Below are 21,014 nucleotides of genomic sequence, written 5' to 3' on the forward strand. Positions count from 1 at the left end.
AACAATAAATGTTTGTTTTGTTCGATAAAGTCCATCCTTTATGTCCAAATACTTCCCTTTTGTTCGCGCCTTCAGTTCACAAATCCAAATTCACGATGCGCAGGTCAGACGAAAACTCAAAAAATTCCATTACAGTTCGTAGAAACATGTCAAACGATGTATAGAATCAATCTTTAGGATGTTTTTATCGTAAATCTGCAATAAAGTTTCAACCGGAGAAATCCTTTGTCTTCAGAAATGCAATGGAACTGAGCTACCTCTCACGTGAGCACGCATGGCTGAGGCTCATGCCCTGCTAGCAGTCATCTGACTCCAGGAGCTCTTATTCATCCCCACTTCATAGTAGAAGCCTGAAACAAGGTTCTAAAGACTGTTGACATCTAGTGGAAGCCTTAGGAAGTGCAAAATGACCCCACAGACACTGTAGTTTGGATAGGCAATCACTTGAATAACTACTAAGCACTTCCTGTTTGGATTTATTCTCAGGTTTTTGCCTGCCATATGAGTTCTGTTATACACACAGATATCATTCAAACAGTTTTAGAAACTTCAGAGTGTTTTCTATCCACATCTACTAATACTATGCATATCTTACTTTTTGGGCGTGAGTAGCAGGCAGTTTACTCAGGGCACGTCAGTCATCCAAGCTACTCAATACAGCCACCATCCATAAGAAGTTTTAATAACAGTCTATTTGGATAAAAACTCTATGAACAACAGTCCATTTGGATAAAGACTCTCTGAATAACAGTCCATTTGTTTAAAGACTCTATGAATAACAGTCCATTTGGATAAACACTCTCTGAAAAACAGTCCATTTGGATAAAGACTATGAATAACAGTCCTTTTGGATAAACACTCTCTGAATAAGAGTCCATTTGGATAAAAAGTCTCGAAACAACAGTTCATTTAGATAAAGACCCTATATGAATAACAGTCCATTTGGAAAAAGACTATGAAAAATAGCCCATTTTGATAGAGACTGTCTGAACAACAGTCCATTTGGATAAGGACTCTCTGAATAGCAGTCCATTTGGATAAATTTCACCTTTATTTAACCAGTTAGGCAAGTTGAGAACAAGTTCTCATTTGCAACTCATTTGCAACAATAAAGACTCTCTGGTTAACAGTCCATTTGGATAAATACTATGAATAACAGTCCTTTTGGATAAAAACTCTCTGAACAACAGTCCATTTGGTAAAGGCTCTCTGAACAACAGTACATTTGTATGAAGACTCTATGAATAAGAGTCCATTTGGATAAAGACTCTGAATAAGAGTCCATTTGGATAAAGACTCTGAATAAGAGTCCATTTGGATAAAGACTCTCTGAATAACAGGGAAATTGGATAAAGACTCTCTGAATAACAGTCCATTTGGAAAAATACTCTTAATAACGCTCCATTAGGATAAAGACTCTCTGAATAACAGTCCATTTTGACAAAGACTATCTGAATAACAGTCCATTTGTATAAAAACTCTCTGAATAAGAGTCCAATTGGAAAAAGACTCTTAATAACACTCCATTGGGTTAAAGACTCTCTGAATAACAGACCAATTGGATAATGACTCTCTCAATAACAGTCAATTTTGATAAAGACTATCTGAATAACAGTCCATTTGGAAAAAGACTATGAAAAATAGTCAATTTTGATAAAGACTCTCTGAACAACACTCCATTTGGATAAAGACTTTCTGAATAACAGACCATTTTTATAATGACTCTCTCAATAACAGTGCATTTGGATAAAGACTCTGGGAATAACAGTCCGTTTGGGTAAAGACTCTCTGACTAACAGTCAATTTGGATAAAGACTATGAAAAATCGTCCAGCTTGATGAACACTCTCTGAACAACAGTCCATTTGGATAAAAACTCTCGAAACAACAGTTCATTTAGATAAAGACTCTATATGAATAACAGTCCATTTGGAAAAAGACTATGAAAAATAGTCCAACTTGATAAAGACTGTAAAAAATAGTCCATTTTGATAGACTCTATGAACAACAGTCAATTTTGATAAAGGCTCTCTGAATAACAGTCCATTTGGATAAAGACAATGTATGAATAACAGTCCATTTGGATAAAGACTCTCTGAATAACAGTCCGTTTGGATAAATACTCTCTGAATAACAGTCAGTTTGGATAAAGACTCTCTGAATTATAGTCCATTTGGATAAAGACTATGAAAAATTGTCCATTTGGATAAAGACTCTAAATAACACTCCATTTGGATAAAGACTCTCTGAATAACAGTCAATTTGGATAAAGACTCTAAATAACAGTCCATTTGGAAAAAGACTCTATATGAATAACAGTCCATTTGGATAAAGACTCTCTGAATAACAGTCCATTTGGATAAAGACTCTATGAATAACAGTCCATTTGGATAAGGACTCTGAATAACAGTCCATTTGGATAAAGAATTTCTGAATAACAGTCCCTTTGGATAAAGACTACGAAAAACAGTCCATTTAAAAAAAATATATATATTGCACCTTTATTTTAACAGGTAGGCTAGTTGAGAACACGTTCTCATTTACAACTGCAACTTGGCCAAGATAAAGCTAAGCAGTGCGACACAAACAACAATACAGAGTTACACATGGAATGAACAAACATAGTCAATAATACAATAGAAAAAAAGTCTATATACAGTGTGTGCAAATGAGGTAGGATAAGGGTAAAGACTCTCTGAATAACAGGCCATTTGGATAAAGACTATGAATAACAATCCTTTTGGATAAACACTCTCTGAATAAGAGTCCATTTGGAAACAGTCTCTCTGAGTAACAAACCATTTGAATAAAGACTCTCTGAATAACAGTCCATTTGGAAACAGACTCTCTGAATAACAGTCCATTTGGAAAAAGTCTCTCTGAGTAACAGTCTATTTGGTTAAAGACTTTCTGAATAACAGTCCATTTGGATAAAGACTCTCTGGATAAAGATTCACATTTTTTATACCATATAGAGGCAAATTACAGTCGCAACTATTGAATAATTTTTATGTAATAAATAGGACTGTTTTTTCCCAGCTCTTCTTAGAACATGACAAATTCATATTTATTTATTCTATAACTTCTCATTTTTTAATTTCTTTTATTTCACCTTTATTTAACCAGGTAGGCAAGTTGAGAACAAGTTCTCATTTACAATTGCGACCTGGCCAAGATAAAGCAAAGCAGTTTGACACATACAACAACACAGAGTTGCACATGGAGTAAAACAAACATACAGTCAATAATACAGTAGAAAAATAAGTCTATATACAATGTGAGGAAATTAGGTGAGATAAGGGAGGTAAAGGCAAAAAAAGGCCACGGTGGCGAAGTACATACATATAGCAAGTAAAACACTGGAAAGGTAGATTTGCAGTGGAAGAAAGTGCAAAGTAGAATAGAAATAATGGGGTGCAAAGGAGCAAAATAAATAAATAGATACAGTAGGGGAAGAGGTGATTGTTTGGGCTACATTATAGATGGGCTATGTACAGGTGCAGTAATCTGTGAGCTGCTCTGACAGCCGGTGCTTAAAGCTGGTGAAGGAGATAAGTGTTTCCAGTTTCAGAGATTTTTGTAGTTCGTTCCAGTCATTGGCAGCAGAGAACTGGAAGGAGAGACGGTCGAAGGAGGAATTGGCTTTGGGGGTGACCAGTGAGATATACCTGCTGGAGCGCGTGCTACAGGTGGGTGCTGCTATGGTGACCAGCGACCTGAGATAAGGGGGGACTTTACCTAGCAGGGTCTTGTAGATGACCTGGAGCCAGTGGGTTCGGTGACGAGTATGAAGCGAGGGCCAGCCAATGAGAGCGTACAGGTCACGGTGGTGGGTAGTATATGGGGTTTGGTGACAAAACGGATGGCACTGTGATAGACTGCATCCAATTTATTGAGTAGGGTATTGGAGGCTATTTTGTAAATGACATCGCCGAAGTCGAGGATCGGTAGGATGGTCAGTTTTACGAGGGTATGTTTGGCAGCATGAGTGAAGGATGCTTTGTTGCGAAATAGGAAGCCAATTCTAGATTTTACTTTGGATTGGAGATGTTTGATGTTTGATGAGTCTGGAAGGAGAGTTTACAGTCTAACCAGACACCTAGGTATTTGTAGTTGTCCACATATTCTAAGTCAGAACCGTTCAGAGTAGTGATGCTGGACGGGCGGGCAGGTGCAGGCAGCGATCGGTTGAAGAGCATGCATTTAGTTTTACTTGTATTTAAGAGCAGTTGGAGGCCACGGAAGTTGTATGGCATTGAAGCTCATCTGGAGGGTTGTTAACACAGTGTCCAAAGAAGGGCCAGAAGTATACAGAATGGTGTCGTCTGTGTAGAGGTGGATCAGAGACTCACCAGCAGCAAGAGCGACATCATTGATGTATACAGAGAAGAGAGTTGGCCCAAGAATTGAACCCTGTGGCACCCCCATAGAGACTGCCAGAGGCCCGGACAACAGGCCTTCCGATTTGACACGATGAACTCTATCAGAGAAGTAGTTGGTGAACCAGGCGAGGCAATCATTTGAGAAACCAAGACTATTGAGTCTGCTGATGAGGATGTGGTGATTGACAGAGTCGAAAGCCTTGGCCAGGTCAATAAATACGGCTGCACAGTCTTGTTTCTTATCGATGGCGGTTAAGATATAATTTAGGACGTTGAGCGTGGCTGAGGTGCACCCATGACCAGCTCTGAAACCAGATTGCATAGCGGAGAAGGTGCGGTGGGATTCGAAATGGTCGGTAATCTGTTTGTTGACTTGGCTTTCGAAGACCTTAGAAAGGCAGGGTAGGATAGACATAGGTCTGTAGCAGTTTGGGTCAAGAATGTCCCCCCCTTTGAAGAGGGCCGCAGCTGCTTTCCAATCTTTGGGAATCTCAGACGACACGAAAGAGAGGTTGAACAGGCTAGTAATAGGGGTTGCAACAATTTCGGCAGATAATTTTAGAAAGAAAGGGTCCAGATTGTCTAGCTCGGCTGATTTGTAGGGGTCCAGATTTTGCAGCTCTTTCAGAACATCAGCTGACTGGATTTGGGTGAAGGAGAAATGGGGAAGGCTTGGGCGAGTTGCTGTGGGGGGTGCAGTGCTGTTGACCGGGGTAGGGGTAGCCAGGTGGAAAGCATGGCCAGCCGTAGAAAAATGCTTATTGAAATTCTCAATTGTAGTGGATTTATCGGTGGTGACAGAGTTTCCTATCCTCCTATTCCTATCCTCATAAGTCAAGTAGCTTTGGAATAATGATTAATATGTTTAGAAATCAGGATATAGCACCTATGTTATGTCCATGACATCTGCTCTGCAGTTGTGGTACAGAAAAATGTCACTAAATGACAACCTTGCACAGAATACAGAATACAGGCCATGTCATTTCCTCTATGATTTTGGATGTACTGTTAAAATACCTCAGATAGATATAGGAGTATGTTCCTTCACCCTTTCGGAGACAGTAATAGACACAAATCCCCTCCATGCATCGCTTGATTGATTATTTGTTTAGACCGGGCTGCTCTTTGGCTAACTTTATTACAGGACCAAGGCAGTCTACAGGAACAACATTTTCAAAAAGGGCCGTATTACTGTTATTATGACATTATCTGACATGTCCACTCTTTTCTGCCTTCAAAATGACTATGTGAAAGTTTAAAAGGGCAATTCCTCCATCACCAAACCAGTGTCTACATATGTGAAAGCAGAGTGTTTCTATGATCTGTGGTTAAAAAGATCACAGGGTAGGATTAAAAGTAAGAAAAACAATGATTTTCAAAGCCTGCAATGAGTTTCTAGCCAGAGGAAGGGTATTTTCTTGCTCCCTACATCACCATGAATCTCATAGTGTTTGAAAAGCATTGTTTTTAAAGTGTTTTAACTGTTGATGATGTCATTGGTAGAACATTTTAACTTTATATATTGTTTCTACAAAACGTAGAAATGCACCGTTTTCACATACATTTATGTAGACACTGGTATTGTGCTGGAGATAATGAAAATTAGGTTAAAAGTGGTGGAATTTCCCTTTAAGCCTGCAATGGTTCAGGTTGAAATCACCAGCTATCGTCTTGTAAGGCCCGAATCATACATTAAGTTGATATTTCCCAGAAAGTGTGTCTTGGCAAGACACAAACATAATTGAGCCCGCATGCTAGTTAATTTGGGTCTAATATGGTGAACTGAAGGCCTGTTTGGAGATTGAATAGGGAGCTCTCGTAATGATCAGGTCTCAATTGGCCCACCACCGTCCCCCTATGGCGTCTCTGCAACAGTTGCTTAGGAACCACTTCCCCGTTCCCACCAGTCCTTTTGTTGTAGCTCATTGGATGACTTTATTTATTCGCCTTTAGGCCCCGGAGGCTTTTAATGGGTATTTGCTCAGTTTAACTCCCACTGTTCTTTCTGCAGCAAGTTTATTAGCGTCATTTTGCAAACAGTTGTTTACCTGCTCCAGTAGACGTGGGCAAGCCAGATGGGTTCCCTGTAAGGGATTGGGATTCCAAGTTGCCTGGTGTGGCTTCTTTACGTATTTTAAATTGTCAAATAAAATACAAATCCGTTATTTCAGCTTTCATAATCCAATTCGTGGATTTGAAATAATCCTTTGACTTAATTATGTTTTTCTCCCTCGATATACAGATGTCTTGAATTGGAGGGAAGTGGTGAGACTGGCATTAATCCAGTGAAGTATTAAGAATGAACCATACATGTCCCATACAGTATGTAGCAGATGGCTAAGCACATCGCTGCTGCCTTCCTGAGACCAAGAAATACTGTTGTCCCAGATCCAGAAATGCCTCAGCTGGTACTTCTTGAGTATTTGTGTTATGGTGCAGAGGGTTCTGAGTTTGCACCCAGGTCAAGGAGGAATTTCCACTTTGTCACAATATGCATGCCTTACATTACTGTGCACTGTACTGTCCAGGGGGCATAGTCTGCAAGTTGTCATTTACTGTACTGAGTTTGAATTTGCTAGATTTGAATCTGGACCAATCACCTTTGCCTACATGATGACTTCCTTAATTCTATAGTAAAACACCTACTACAGCTCAATATCAACTCCTTTCCAGGTGATTACATGCAAGTCCTGCCACTAAGTCACTAGAGTCATACCACAGAGTAAATGTTACAGGCTTATACTCTCCTGCTCATAAGTAAAACTGCTATTGTCACCCCAAATGAAGTTAGGGTGGGACTTATGATGCACATCCCCTACTTATGTTCAATATCCACTTAAAAAAAAGACAGTCAAGTTAGTTGTGCTTGCCAGACTAAATTATTTATGCTGTAATTGATCGCTCCTGGCAAAAGCTGGGCTCCTGTCCATGATAAATGGTATGGTTCGGGCCAGTTAAGGGATCGTTATCATCGTTAACAGGCAATATAGCAGCTACTCTCTTAATGTCCTTGAGGATTTGATTACACGAGAATCACTGTCAGTTATGTTACTTTCAATAAGACTGTCTGACAGCTAACTGTCTACTGCATAGTATTTTATTGGCGGGTCTCAGGGTGAAGTGAATTGACCATAATTGATGTTAAGTTAACACAGTCACAAGTGGACTCATAACTAGAGCCTAACTCTATAATGTCATTGTTTATAGGGGGTCATCTGTGTCATATTCAACACATGCTGTTGTGTGGTTTAATAGAAAAGCTCACTTGATATTGATTATTGCTTGGATCCACTAATACTCTACTATGACCTACCATCTCTGAAAGCCAGGACAGGTCTATTAAACATAAGAAGCTGATTGAAAGTAATTATTACGCCTACTTATTTAGTCACATCTGCTGCCCTGTGGCACTCAGGTGGTCGCTCAGAGTGCACAACACGTGGAGAACATGCCTCTGAGACTCGAGGCTAATCCTCACATAGAAATATATGATTTTTCTATTTCTTTGAATCATCGCCCTTCTACCTTGACGTCAATAACCATGAGGAGTGAATTGGTGCTCTTTCTGCCAGTATAGGGCCCTTGTAATTACTGTTTGACTATGACTTATTGGAAGGCTCTATTATTTGCAGCCGCTGCCCAAGGACGCACAAGGCCCGGTGCTCTCGTAGTGCTCATACAGGGAGCTTTGCTTTGAATATGCCACTAAACAGTTGCTTGGCTCGGAGAGCACTGCCAGGAGCTAAACAAATCAGTCAATGTGAATAGAGATCACGACAGTGAAAAATACCCACGTTTTTAGCATTAACTTTGATACCCTTTTTTTTTACTTCTGCACACTTTTTCTATGCAAGCTGTATTGAGGATGATTTCCCTTTTAACATTTTCCTTTCTCTATAAGGTTATGGAAAATGTCTAGGAGTGCAGAAAGCGATTCCACAATATTGCCGCTTAGATAATTTTGCCGATCTGCCTCCCCTCGAACTCTGAATTGTATTAATATTTAATCACATTATAAATTGTATGAGGAATACAATTACCAAGGTAAATACACCTGTTCCGCCAAGCAAGAAATTGAGAAAATCCCACTGCAAGCAGCTTTCCCTCTCAAGGTGAGCTTTAGGAAAATGAATGCAGCAACTTGAAGAGATTTGCAACGTGGTAATCCGCCTTTCTATTCATTTGCTTCCCCCAGTTTGTCAGTTCAAAGGAACTCGCAAGAGAGGGTGTAGTGTTCTCCCTCCAACTTTTATTTACTCACTTTGCTTGCACATAGAAATCCATAGAAATTATGGCTCCATCTGGAGAAATAGGTGCAACATCCATTGCTTCTTCTGTCTAGGATTTTCTTCAGCCAATGTCTAGATGTTGCATTACCAGATTATATGTTCTTGTTCTATTGTTGCACTCATATTTTTTATCCTTTTGTGGTCGCCTCGCATGTCATTGAGAAATACATTCCCTAGTACATTGCTGTGCTCATAATTATCTGATAATTAATTAATCCTGTATGTAATGACTCAGCTCTGGTGATGAACCCTGATTTGACACTTCATCTGCAGCATCCTTGTTTGGAGGGAGTACCGGCCATTTACACCAGTATTGTCAAATGACAAATCTATTATAACATCATGTATAATAATAATAATAGTAAAATAGGGTATATACAGTATATATTTGTGTATGTTTGAGGGGCAGTTATTTTCCGAAAATTCTGCACATAGCAGAGCAGAATTGAAAAGGATTAGTAGAATAAATGACAGTTGTGGTCAGGTTACAGCTACACTACATTAAACAGTCAAGAGGCTCCTCAGTGAAGTGCATAAGCTTCATGTGCTGGGCTACACCTCTTCCTCTCCTCACTGAAGCATGACAACCCAGAGAAAGCAAGAGAGAGCGAGGGAGGGAGGGAGGGAGACAGATAGAGAGGGAGGGAGAGAGAGGGAGGGAGACGGATAGAGAACGAGGGAGGGAAAGAGAGTGAGGGAGATGGATAGAGAGAGAGGAAGGGAGAGAGAATGAGGAAGATGGATAGAGAGAGAGGAAGGGAGAGAGAGAGAGAGAGTGAGGGAGACAGATAGAGAGAGAGAGGAAGGAAGGGAGAGAGAGTGAGGGAGAGACAGTATGGGAGACAGATAGAGAGAGAGGAAGGGAGAGAGAGTGAGTGAGACAGATAGAGAGAGAGGGAGAGAGACTGAGTGAGACGGATAGAGAGAGAGGAAGCGAGAGAGTGAGGGAGAGAGAGTGAGGGACACAGATAGAGAAAGAGGGAAGGAGAGACAGAGTGAGGCAGACGGAGCGAGAGAGAGGCAGGGAGAGAGAAAGGGAGGCAGCCAACTCCTTCCTCAGACCCAGAGCTGTAGTTTCCATGACTGCCTTCAACGTTAATACTCACTCTCTCCCTTCCGTCCTCACCTCTCCTTCCACAGTAATGAAAGACTGAGGCAGTACCTGCAGAATGGTCATGAGAGGATAATGGAATCACACAGGATAATAAGGCCATGTTTGATCTGTGCAGAGCCACTCAGGGGTGCTGCGGTGTAGTCCAAAGGGAGGGGCTGGCTTCATCTGCTGTTAGTGTGTGAGAGATGAGACCCTATCTCTTGATCGTCTCACTGCACACGTGCAACCCAGTTAATATATGTCTGCGCCTACTGGCCGTGACCAGATGGATGCAGGCCTTACTGTAGCGACAGGGAAGAGTGGGGCTGCTGGAGTACCTTGGCCATGGGCTGGGGAAATGTGTGGAGTGTCCTCAACAGCTCTGTGCCGGAGTGGGAAGGCCTTGACTGGGGAGGAGAGAGAGTGAGGGGTGAAGAAGAATGCGACATGCATGCCATCAAAGCTATGGAAAAGTTACACTTGCCTTGTTTGCACCTTCACTTCTTTTGAACTTTTATGTGTCTCACATTCTACTCCATGGCTGCGTCTGAACAGCCAACAAACAGACAAGAGGCTGAATAGTTCATCAAATTCCTATCAAATACTGGTCATCAATGGAGCTTCGAGGGGGAAAGAGCAAATGTTTATTTCAGATGTAGGATCTTAATCACTCTTTTGTTGCAGAGAATTTTCCACAGCAGGAAATGCAAACTTGTAGTGTATTTGAGTTTTAAAAGGCTTCTTTCTAAAGTTAGCAATTTCCACTTTGAAATTTCAGACCTGATTTGCCCTAATGAAAAATGTATCAACCCTTACAAATGAATTATAATCCACATAATAATTCACATTTCTTGTTTCCTGCTGTAGCAAACTGACTGAAATTATGATCCTACATTTATCATTCTTCCAGGTTTGCTCAAGCTGCTGCCATCAGCCTGCCTCTAATCTGTAGGTATCTGGCGTACACTCGACTCCAAATTGCTGTTTATTCTTTCCTATGGGTGATGAAGCCCCAGTATTGCTCTGAATGCTGCAAGGAGGATGGTCTGTGGCTGCTTGACTCCAGTGCTGACACAACACTATTCCTGAAAGAGCTGCTGCTTGATTTACCCAGGCAAAATGTGACAGTAATTGTAAAGATTTATATCAATAGGAAAAAGCTGACAAAGCCGCATGGCTATCAGATCTGACAGACTTAATGAGTGTTGAAATGTTGCATGTCACACTAAAGTCCTGCTTCACCATGTATAACTCTAATGATTTCCGTTGTACTGACCTTGGTCCTCAGTATTCCTCTTCCTTATGAAATCTAGGTACATGTGAGAATTTACCTCGACCATCTAGTAAATGACATGGACAACACCGCAACAATTCCGTCGATTTGTCCAGGCATATTCCCCTCTTTTTACTTTATTTTTTATCTTAAGCGGTTTAAACATTCTTTAAAGTCAGTGCTGTAGAAGCAACATACTATATGGACTATCAAGCATAACGTTATCTCCCAGACAACTTCAAGTCTTCCTGTTGCATGAAAGATTGGAAATCTGCCAGATTTCACCAGATGTTAGATAGCTTCCTGCTTAACTGTTTGCACAGTGTCACATGGCCTTAGACTGTAACGTTGTCAAACAACAACACAAGTTATAATAGTGTTTCATTGTGTGTCAAAGTAAGCTCTTCGTCGAACAAAGGAACAGGAAATGAATTGGATTCTGTTTCACTGTGTGGGAACACCATCCTGAGTGTTGTTTCTATTAGTCTCTTTGCTGTGTTTACTGTGTTTTCTGTGTTTACTGTGCTTGCTGTCTTTACTGTCTTTGCTGTGTTTACTGTGTTTACTGTGCTTGCTGTCTTTGCTGTGTTAACTGTGTTTACTGTGCTTGCTGTCTTTGCTGTCTTTTCTGTGTTTACTGTGCTTGCTGTCATTGCTGTCTTCACTGTGCTTGCTGTCTTTACTGTGTTTACAGTGCTTGCTGTGTTTACTGTGCCTGTTGTGTTTACTGTGCCTGCTGTCTCTGCTGTCTCTGCTGTGCTTGCTGTCTTTGCTGTCTTTGCTGTCTTTGCTCTGTTTACTGTGGGTGCATTCACTTGAGAGATTGGTTAGACAGCCAGACTGGAGCACAATGCCAACATTTTACAAGCCTTCTCTTTCTCATAATTCCATGTATTTTCTCGAACACTTTCAAAGTTGACTTGTCCTCCAAGAGGAATACAATTTAAAGTAAAATTTGTATAACTCTCCTGTCTGTAGTACAGAATCGTATAGTTAAAAACCTACCTTGTGTCTCTCTTGTTGTGATGTGTGTTGTTTTGACCTATATTTTTATTTTTAAACCCAGCCCCTGTCCCCGCAGGCCTTTTGCCTTTTGGTAGGCCATCATTGTAAATAAGAATTTGTTCTTAACTGACTTGCCAAGTTAAATATAATAAAGGTAAAAAAAAATAATAAAGATATTTCATTCTTTGAATTTGGAGCACATTTCTGCTCGAAACATCTGCTTTTCTTATAATGGGAATCACAAGTGTTTTGGTAATTCCATCCCATCTAAAACCTCCCTCCCCTTTCAGTGCACTCTGAAATTACCAATGGAATGAAGTTTGGACTTTTTTCCTTCAAGAGACTCAGTAGTTTTACCAGCTAGAACGGGTGAATCTGAAGGAATTCTCCTCTGGGCTTGCATTATGGAAAATAGCTCTCAGTCCAGCAGTCAACAGGCTCTATGGAAAGATGTGAGTCTTAATGTCTTTTTTGTTGTTGCTAATTGATCATACTATACCGATTGTAGAAATACTGGTAATAAGTAGTAATGAATTCAGAATTTATATTACTGGGTGATGAAAAGATAATGAATGCAATTACAATGACAACAAATGTCAGTATTTTGTCATGCATATTGGGGAAAAAACTACCTTACAGAGAATAGAGCCATTGCAATTGGTATATTGTGAGTTTTAGGTGGGTTGAGAGACCTGAAGGTCATGATGAGGCTAAGATAAATAAAATAAAACAAATGCCTAGAGTTATATCTGATATCATACAGTCACCGAATGTTTTCTCTTTGGAATCACAAGTAGAATGGGACTTGATATTGGTGCCTGACTGAGTGTTTCCAGAGGCATATTTTCCTCATCTTTCCTCTCCGCCTTTCCTCCTTGGGTCCTTGTGTTGTTTATTCTTCCTCAGACTCACCTGAGCTAGGGGCCTTTATTCCTCAATAACATGTGTTATCACGTACAGTGAGATTTCAATATGTCTGTGGCTGTTTTTGAGTGCTTATTGCTCTCTGACAGAATAAAAATCCACATTGCCTCTATAATCCATAGATATTCTCCCGAATAATGTGATGTTGGACATAAAGTTCTGCTTCTTAATAGTGACAGTGACTTGCTATTTATTTCACCTGTCGTGTGTCTATGCTTTTGGTACCAAATGAAAATTGTACATTCCAATAAGAGATCAAGAATCTGTTCGTCCATCACACTCTTCTCTCATGTGAAGATTTTGTCAAATGTTACAACAGACTCGCTAAGATGTGAATAGAGGGAATCAATATGATTGTACTGAATCCAAAGTGGACTACTCTTAGTCCAGTCTTGTGGAATAATTGAAACGTTTTGTTTGTGTGTTACCTTAAGGATGGCAAAAATGCCCATTGCCATGACCCCGTCCTGCCCCGTTGTTTAGCTCTTGCAGGTTTTTATTTTTTCTTTAGTTTTTTTAAGTAAGTGCTCCATCCCTCTCTCTTTCTATCTCAGAACAGCAGGGGTCCTCAGGCTCCCTCATCAGAGACTGAGTCCTGCTATAGAGGTACCAACCACCTGGCTGATTGTCAACCCTAAAACCTGATTAAGACTGGTCGACAGGCAGTCATCTGTCTGTAAACGCTCTACTCCTCTCACTTCCTCTCCACCCCCCCCCCCTTCTCTCTCTCTCCCTCTCTCTTTCTCTGAGCAATTTATATTCTGTGCAAACTGTACTCGACACAAGTTTCCACTGCTTATGCAAGCTGCTGGAGAGAGTAGACTTAGGACACATTTTTTTCCACGCTGGGAGAAATTCTCTTTATGATAGGTATTTCTGGCCCTGTGATTATGTAGCCTTCTGTTTCCTATCATCATACCTTGAGAGGAGAGCCTGTGCCTTGATGTGCCACATTGGATGTTTATGGCTACTGCTATGGTTTATCACATACACTACATGACAAAAAGTATGTGGACACCAGCTTGTTGAAAAATTCATTCCAAAATCATGGGCAATAATATGGAGTTGGTCCCCCCTTTGCTGCTATATCAGCCTCCACTCTTCTGGGAAGGCTTTCCACTAGATGTTGGAACGTTGCTGCGGGGACTTGCTTCCACTCAGCCACAAGAGGTTAGTGAGGTCGGGCACTGATGTTGGGCGATTAGGCCTGGCTCGCAGTTGGCATTCCAATTCATCCCAAAGGTGTTCGATGGGGTTGAGGTCAGGGCTCTGTGCAGGCCAGTCAAGTTCTTCCACACCAATCTCGACAAACCATTTCTGTATGGACCTCGCTTTGTGCATCGTCATGCTGAAGCAGGAAGGGCCTTCCCCAAATTGTTGCCACAAAGTTGGAAGCACAGAATCGTCTAGAATGTCATTGTATGCTATAGCATTAAGACTTCCCTTCACTGGAACTAAGGGGCCTAACCAAACCATGAAAAACAGCCCCAGACCATTATTCCTCCTCCAACAAACTTTACAGTGCATTCGGGCAGGTATCGTTCTTCTGGCATCCGCCAAATCCAGATTCATCTGTTGGACTGCCAGATGGTGAAGTGTGATTCACCCCTCCAGAGAACGAGTTTCCACTGCTCCAGAGTCCAATGGCTGCGAGCTTTACACCACTCCAGCCGACGCTTGGCATTGCGCATGGTGATCTTAGGCTTGTGTGCGGCTGCTCGGCCATGGAAACCAATTTCATGAAGCTCGCAAAGTTCTTGTGCGGACGTTGCTTCCAGAGGCAGTTTGGAACTCGGTAGTGAGTGTTGCAACTGAGGAGAGACTATTTTTACGCGCTATGTGCTTCAGCACTCGGTGGTCCCGCTGTGTGAGCTTGTGTGGCCTACCACTTAGAGTCTGAGATTTTGTTGTTCCTAGACATTTCCACTTCACAATAACAGCACTTACAGTTGACCGGGGCAGCTCTAGCAGGGCAGAAATTTTACAACCTGACTTGTTGGAAAGGTGGCAGCCTATGACCGTGCCACGTTGAAAGTCACTGAGCTCTTCAGTAAGGCCATTCTACTGCCAATTTTTGTCTATGGAGATTGCATGGCTGTGTGCTCAATTTTAGTCACCTGTCAACAACGGGTGTGGCTGAAATAGCTGAATCCACTTATTTGAAGGGGGATCCACATATTGTATATATAGTGTACATGTGCATTATATGTGCATACAAAATACATACATTTCACTTTTGCATTCTTCATGTTGATAGTATGCTTGGATCTATCAGGGATGAAAGCCAGATAGTTCTCTCTCCGCGTCTGGATTTCTATCTGTCCATCTCTATAAATCCATATTCTTGCTGGTTATTAGATAGACATTAGTCATCAAACATTGGCAGCATCATATTCTTGATCATATCATCATCTTATCACCTTATAAGCAAGTTTAGTGTAAATTACGACTCAATAAGAATCTATAGAAGCCCAATATACACGTTTAGCAAGCACTTAGCAAGCACGATGACAGTCATTCAATTCTACCTTAATTCATAGTTGTTCATTAATCATTTGTTCTGCATTCCTAAACAACATATTGTGTTTGAACAGCGTATACTTTTTATCATCACCTTAGATGCAAGAAGATGGCCCGATTCTTTTAAGGAATAACAATTTTGCTAATTGAAGTTTGCTCCGTTTTCGATGTCTTCTTTTCATGGTCCTCGGAAACCTTTGAAAGCAGTCCAGTGTGAATTAGAACATTTCATTCCCTCACCCCTGGAGCTTTGAGGGGGAACAAAAGCCCTGTTTTATTAATTTGTGGCCTTGAGCTCTGGGAATTGTCCAGTGGGGAGAGTTTTAATTGGAGGAAACATTTAATAAACGTGACCTTTTAGTATCTCTGCAGCACTGCAAATTTTCCATATGCTGATTATTTACTTTGTGCGGGCATAGTAAGGTACTTCCAGAAAGTAGTTCTTCAAAGTTCCAGGCATATGTTTATCACCAACTTCATCAATGGAAGCCTGGAAACAGAGAGTAAGGAGTTGTACAGGTGGCAAGGTTGCCGATTTTTCAATCTCCAATTCCTTTTTCAGATGCCTTCTCCTAGTTCTTCTCAAGGGACTGCAATGTTGTACAAGGTTCACAATGACACAATGATTTTATTGATATAATTATTGATATCATATTTCTGCAACGTTGTGGAGTAGGCCTATAGAGGCTATGGAGAGTAAGCAACATTAGGAATCTTGCATCAATAAATGATTGTCAGACACTATTTCAATTACGTCATGTTATAATATGGTTATTACAATGTTATAACACTACCATTGGAATAACAAAATCCTCACTGCCGGTGTATACCAAGAGTTGAGAGACTATTTGAAAGTTTTAAATTATAGTTACTTCTTCAAGGACATTATATGATATGTAAATGAACCACGCTGAGGTGTGAATGGATTAGCAGTGCTTCTCATTTCAAATGTTCTTCTTAGGTGGAGGTCGGAAAAGAGAAGAAGACCAGGTGCCGGAGTTACCAGCGAGGAGCCCTGATTCTAGGTGTGGTCTTCTTGATGTTAACACTGGGCATCTTCAGCCTCAGACACTTCTGGAGCCCAAATCTGGGGAGGGTAAGGCCTGGTTTATGTCTGTAACAGTAGTATTGCTTCATGATTCATAATATTTGTTGTTTTAGCTTGTTATTGGAGTCATAAAGTTGAATGGCCTTTTTCAAGTTCTATCAACTTTGAATTTCAAGCTATCCTAATTTACACCAAATTTACTTTGACTAAGTCAACTTCACCATTTGTCATTATAACCTACTATTCCTAGTTAAATCAATTTCAACTTTAGTTAGGATAACTACATTTACTTTGACTAATAAAATAAAGTCAGGTCAACTTTACAGTCAGTATAACCTACGATTTATAGTTTAATCAATTTAGTAGAAATAACTAGCCTCCATTTTGAAATGACTTCGTATTTTCAATTAATCTAACTTACTATCAAGTTAAGTAGACTATATATACATTGACATAACAACCCTAACCCTGACCATAACAATTATATAACACAGATATCAGTAGGGAACATAATGCTCCCATCTGTCTCTTGCTCAATGTGTGAGCTTTTAGTCAACCAACCAACACAACACTTTAACTACAACGACGTTCTCAGTAACGGTTAAAGAAAACATTTATTGTTACTTTTAACATGTGGTTTGTATATCTACCTTTGTTGAATTCAGTAAGTGAAGTTGCTCTGGATAAAGCATCTGCTAAGTGACCAAAATGTAAATGTCAAAATTAAGGGTTGCATTATTCTAAGAGCTCAGCACCCCCAAAATAAGTTGAAGTCATCTGAACTCGACATTTTTAGTCAACGTAACTCTTATGTTGCTTCATTAGATTTTATTTTTTGGTTGTGAATTTCCAAGTTGAGTAAACACGTAGTTCTTAGCTGATTCAACTTCATTTCATAAGTTAAGACAATTAGATAAATTGTAGTTATCTAAACTTTACGTTTACCGTCAACACAACTGTTATGTTGCTACAGTTGTTTTGACCTCATGGTGAATTTCTAAGTTTAGTAAACACATTGTTTGTTGCTAACTCAACTTGATTTAATAAGTTATGACATTTTGAGTGAGTTGAAGTCAACTCAATTTAATTATTTTTTCGGCTCAACCCAATTTTGCAAATTTTCTTGACTTGGCTACATAAAATGAGTCATTTTAACTGAATCTCAATATATTTTATTTTACAATGTACACTAGAGTCATAGTAAAGGTTTGGTCTAGGGAGGGTAAGGCTTGGCTTATGTCAGTAACAGTAGTATTGCTTCATGATTAACTAGTACACTAGAGTTGTGGAAAAGGTTTAGTTTGGGCCTCAGCAAGGTAAGGCCTGGTTTATGTCAATAACTGTGGAATGTCATAATGACTCATTGTATTGCTTCACAATAAACCAGCATACTAAGTTTACATCGCTCTTATCAAACTAGCTCATGTCCGACCTTGAAACGGGTTAAAAGTTACACATCTGTTCATCCTTCTCTACCATGAAAACAGCTACGTATATTGATGTCATGCTTCAATGCTGTATGGCCCAGCTTTTAATGGAAAGTTAGAATTGTTAGGACTCAGGATAAAAGACCCACTCCAGCTTTTCTTGACCAAATCCTATCTATGACTTCCATGGAAAATGTGTTGAAATGGAGAGAGATGGCCACACAAAGAGCCAAGACAGCCTTAGTCTGCAGTCAGTATAATACTGCACTGAATTAAAAGCTCTATTGGCTCTATCGAAGCTCTATCGAAAAGACAGCTGTGTTTTGAAATGACTGTCTCAATGTCTTGGTTTTCGCATATGTAATTTGAAGAAGCTTTCATGTTATACGATGATATCTCTTGTTGGAAATGTTTTATTGCAGCGTCATTTATCATTTTGTCTGTTAACTTCTCTCTACTCGCAGTGTAAATATGTTTACGCAATTGGTGCTCCTGATACCTCTGTCCAATCGACCTTAATTGCGGTTGACCACATTGGCAGCACTAGAACTCAAGCCTCTTCATGTTATAATTGGAGTAAACTCTTGTCTGAGCCATTCGTCTTGTGAAAATCCAATTCACTCACTTTTGATGGAGAGCATTTTCACTCCGCTTCTTTCCCCCAGATTCCCCATGGGGGAAAAAAAGCTAATTTACTCAAGACCATGGAAAAATAAATACATCGATACTTTCTTCTCAAGGAACATTAGCCAGTATTTGTGTTCCAGGCGCTACCTTGAATGAGAGAAAAGAACTGTAAATGATTTTGCTTCTTGTACAGAATATTTAGACCAATGATAAAAAGACCCACTAACTAGACTAGATATTTCAATGTCGACAGTAAACCACAGTAGTCCATATGCTTGAACAAATAATACAAATGGATTACTGTTAATAGGGGCCTTCAATTAGCAATAATACAACTATTTTATATACTATGTATACTGTACAACAACCAGCTTCAATAACCCTCTCTTAAGAAGCTATTGGAATAATATTAAAGAAAAATATCCTTTTTGTTGAATTGTAGCACAGGTAAGTTGTGAATTGCTGTACGCATCAAAATGGGAACTTTTAATTTCACATGAGGGATAGTGCTGGAAGGTAACAGAGCACAGGCTAATCAAGGTACAGCGAAACACTCTGTATGGACAGGCATTGTCCACCTTCTCCTCCTCCTTGCTCACCAGGTATAAATCACCTTTGGGTCTGTCTTCTTTGTCCTTGTTAAATATTTCATGCCGGAGGTGGAGGAGTCATTATTTCCACTTTAATAAGCTGTGATCACTCTCACGTGGCACATAATGCCCGCATCCCAAATGCCACTATGGCCCCTGGTCAAAAGTAGTGCACTATAAATGGAATAGGGTGCCATTTAGGACGCAACCAATGTGTTGAGGGCAGATGCTTCCCAGGGATTGGACATCAAACCCGTGGCCCCTCACTTCCCCTTTAATGGGGTCTTGAGGGGAGGCCCCGTTCTCTGGCCTTCATCAGTGAGAAGGATGGAGCCGCTTCAAAGCCCAATCACCTGTCTGTCTGCCTGATGGGAAGCCCCCTTAGACACACTGCAGTAAAACACACCAATTGTATCCTCGCCAAGCCCATCTGGGGACTCATCTGAAGGAGAGTTTGAACAGAGAATGGGAGTGTGTGTGTGTGTGTGTGTGTGTGTGTGTGTGTGTGTGTGTGTGTGTGTGTGTGTGTGTGTGTGTGTGTGTGTGCATAAAAAGGCTGTGTTTCCACAGACAATGACAACTGTATACAGTATATGCAAACATTACAGCTTTAGGCAGTCACAACTTCACAGCTCCCAATAAATATTTCAACCACAATAATATATATTTGATGCACAACTTCCTCTGCCTATGTGGATGAGTCTCTTTTAAAAATATATCTTAATGTGGAATGGCTTACCGCTCTTACCTTTCCGTTTCCCTGTAAACTCTCATCAATTATTACCTTGCTCTGGAAAGCTTTAACCCCTGACAAACTAATTAGAAGTCAATACATCAATTGAGCTTGCCTCTGCCACTCCCCACTCTGGCAGGAGCCTCCAACACGCTGGTCTCCTGTCCCCTGCCATGGAAATGTAATTTGTTTTGCACATTGTATTTCAATATGACACGGTACCCACTTGGGAACTTATTTTAATTACTTCCAAACATATGTTGCTACAGAGGCCTGCTGGGGAAGATAGTTTGCCATAATTCTCCCTGCCTGTGTGTGTTTTAGTGTGCAGGCTGGGCTGCTGCCTACGTCCTCTCTTGGCTTCCGGTACATTTCTGTCTTAATGTTTACTGTGTAGTCATTATTGTTAGGGGGCTCCAAAGCTCACAGGGGATTTTGCCTCCTTGTGTATTAATCTACTGTTATTAACAATATACAATGGTTCGTCCATGGATGTATTATATGGTGTGCTTAGCAACTGTAGAAATGTATGCGTGATTATGACTTCATACCTGCACTCATCAAGGGATTACCTGTGGTGAAAATAGACCTGCGGTTTGATCCATTACAATGGATTTAATTAAATCAGTGCTGGTACTATGCTGGGGGTTCTTTGTAAGAATTCTATGAACATAATTCGTCACCCAGTTCGTAGGGGGTATCCTCTTTCACCTCATGTTGTTCAGGTGATTGCTATACTCTCCACAGCCTCTTCGAGACATGAAACAATTTGGGTGCAGAATAACTTATTGGGGCCGCAGGTAGCCTAGCGGTTAAGAGCGTTGGGCCAGTAAAGGTTGCTGGTTCAAAAACTGAGAGGACTAGGTGAAAAATCTGTCTATGTTCCCTAATTGCTCCTGTAAGTTGCTTTGCATAAAAGTGTCTGCAATATGACGTTAATGGCAACTAGCCACAGAATAATTGTGAATCGAGAGTTGTTTGTGAACCAGTGACTCCAGGGGGAGCCCAAATATCTCCCAGGTGCTGCTGGGACAGTGTGGTGAAATTACATGAGAAACACAGGTGTCAGGCTGAAGGGAAGCACTCCATTATTCAAGCTGGAAT

General features: G+C 40.5%; 1 protein-coding gene across 1 annotated transcript in view; it reads left to right on the plus strand.

Annotated features, from left to right (window-relative positions):
- Positions 1 to 12,314: 12,314 nt before the first annotated feature.
- The window catches only part of tnmd (tenomodulin), a 74,780-nt gene continuing 66,080 nt past the window's right edge, over positions 12,315 to 21,014 (plus strand). The window contains exons 1-2 of the mRNA XM_014199076.2: positions 12,315 to 12,493; positions 16,447 to 16,581. Of these exons, the coding sequence (XP_014054551.1) occupies positions 12,446 to 12,493; positions 16,447 to 16,581 (183 nt within the window). The 5' untranslated portion in view covers positions 12,315 to 12,445. The remainder of the gene's footprint in view (positions 12,494 to 16,446; positions 16,582 to 21,014) is intronic.

This window comes from Salmo salar, chromosome ssa05, assembly GCF_905237065.1.
Source record: "Salmo salar chromosome ssa05, Ssal_v3.1, whole genome shotgun sequence".
Classification (NCBI taxonomy): domain Eukaryota; kingdom Metazoa; phylum Chordata; class Actinopteri; order Salmoniformes; family Salmonidae; genus Salmo; species Salmo salar.